The sequence below is a fragment of the Notothenia coriiceps genome, unplaced genomic scaffold, assembly GCF_000735185.1.
Source record: "Notothenia coriiceps isolate Sejong01 unplaced genomic scaffold, NC01 NC01_scaffold00010998, whole genome shotgun sequence".
NCBI lineage: Eukaryota > Metazoa > Chordata > Actinopteri > Perciformes > Nototheniidae > Notothenia > Notothenia coriiceps.
Genome location: NW_011343699.1, coordinates 669 through 2,580, shown reverse-complemented (window position 1 = coordinate 2,580; position 1,912 = coordinate 669). Strand labels below are relative to the sequence as shown.

Genomic DNA, 1,912 nt, shown 5'->3' with positions numbered 1-1,912 from the left:
TCTTAAAGTAATATTAGAAGTATTCCTGTAAAGTATATTAGAAGTATTCCAGGTATCTTAAGTAATATTAGAAGTATTCCGCTTTTATAAGCGAGTCGCTCTGCATGATCACATGCAGCGGTGAGCGGAACAACACACACTTCAGGTTAGAATATCACACGCAGCTATTTTAATGACCTCTCAAACTACCGTAACTAGTTATAGATATGTTTAGTTTTACTGTGGGTCACTCATTACTGATCCGGTGTCAGGAGAGAGAGAGAGCACTCCGTTTATTATTCCTTGTTTTTGTAAGTTACTGTTCACTTTTGAATAATGTAGTTAATCTACTATAATTAGTTTGTTTAATATTGAATCATATCAATTTGTTTTAAAGCTCAATAAATAACAAAGAAGACCTTTGACCGCACTTTTCTCATTTAGTCCGGAAGATTTAAACTTGAACGGACATGTTGACCGGCGAAACAATATTCTAACGGGAACTGTGACGTGTGCATGTATGAATATATCAACATGTAACGATGCTTCTTTAGATGCTGGTGTGTCTGAGGCTCTGAATGTAGGGATTACTTTACTCGTTGTTATTGTTTGTGTTAGACGATACAATCAGTAAAAACCACGGTCTCATTTGTACAGCATATATTTTGCTTCCCATTTCTAAATGAAAAACACTCGTTATGCATTTTCTAAACACATGAAAAGACTTTGAGCTGATGGAGAAGTGTTGAGGCGTTACCTGCTCCACGTTGAAGAAGCCGGCAGACTGCAGCACCTGACACAGAGACTCCACCAGCTTGATCTTATCCGCAGGGTCCATCCCTTTGTTGATGATTTCAAACAGGCAGTCACAGGCCTCCTCACGCAGCTCCATCACCGACATCTGGCTCAGCAGCAGGTTCACAAAGCTGGGAACACATGTTGAATATATATGAAATACACATGAGGGAGAAGAAGGAGAGTTCAACCGAGCAGCTGTTTTAAACACGCTGCAGAGTCTAGAGCGTGCAGGTGGTCTCTAAAGGGTCCACAGGAACATGAGGGCATTCTCCCAGGTGGCCGTACCGGTCGTTGGCGATGAGGTTGAGGTCGATCCAGGACACGAAGGCGCCCACGACCTCCAGACACTGGCAGGTGATCTCGGGGTGAGACTGCTGGTACGTCTGCAGGATCTGGAACCAGGACTCCACCAGCGTGGGGATGCACCGCTCCCTCATCTGGTCCTTGATCAGGGTGTTCCTGCGGATCTCCTGGGGAGACAGTTTCATCCCACAGGCCACAAGGCTGTTAAACACCTGGACACCCATAACACTCAACTGTTTGCAACTCACATCAATACTCCAATGACTGCATATCGACCCGTCTGCACACTTTCTATCATATCATATGTTATTGTGCTGCTGTTGGAGGAGGAGCCTGTGACCTCACACTTTCATTGTCTGAACTAAACTGTATTAGAAGTATTCCAGGTATCTTAAAGTAATATTAGAAGTATTCCAGGTATCTTAAAGTAATATTAGAAGTATTCCAGGTATCTTAAAGTAATATTAGAAGTATTCCAGGTATCTTAAAGTGATATTAGAAGTATTCCAGGTATCTTAAAGTAATATTAGAAGTATTCCAGGTATCTTAAAGTAATATTAGAAGTATTCCAGGTATCTTAAAGTAATATTAGAAGTATTCCAGGTATCTTAAAGTGATATTAGAAGTATTCCAGGTATCTTAAAGTGATATTAGAAGTATTCCAGGTATCTTAAAGTAATATTAGAAGTATTCCAGGTATCTTAAAGTGATATTAGAAGTATTCCAGGTATCTTAAAGTAATATTAGAAGTATTCCAGGTATCTTAAAGTAATATTAGAAGTATTCCAGGTATCTTAAAGTAATATTAGAAGTATTCCAGGTATCTTAAAGT

General features: G+C 39.9%; 1 protein-coding gene across 1 annotated transcript; it reads right to left on the bottom strand.

The window, feature by feature from the left end:
• Positions 1-736: 736 nt before the first annotated feature.
• Positions 737-1,304, bottom strand: LOC104946385 (exportin-T-like; the record flags this gene model as incomplete). Its single annotated transcript, XM_010772217.1, has 2 exons — positions 1,063-1,304; positions 737-905 (listed from the first exon to the last, which is right to left on the bottom strand). Coding segments are annotated over exons 1-2 (411 nt in total), but the record flags the coding sequence as incomplete, so codon positions are not given.
• Positions 1,305-1,912: the final 608 nt, after the last annotated feature.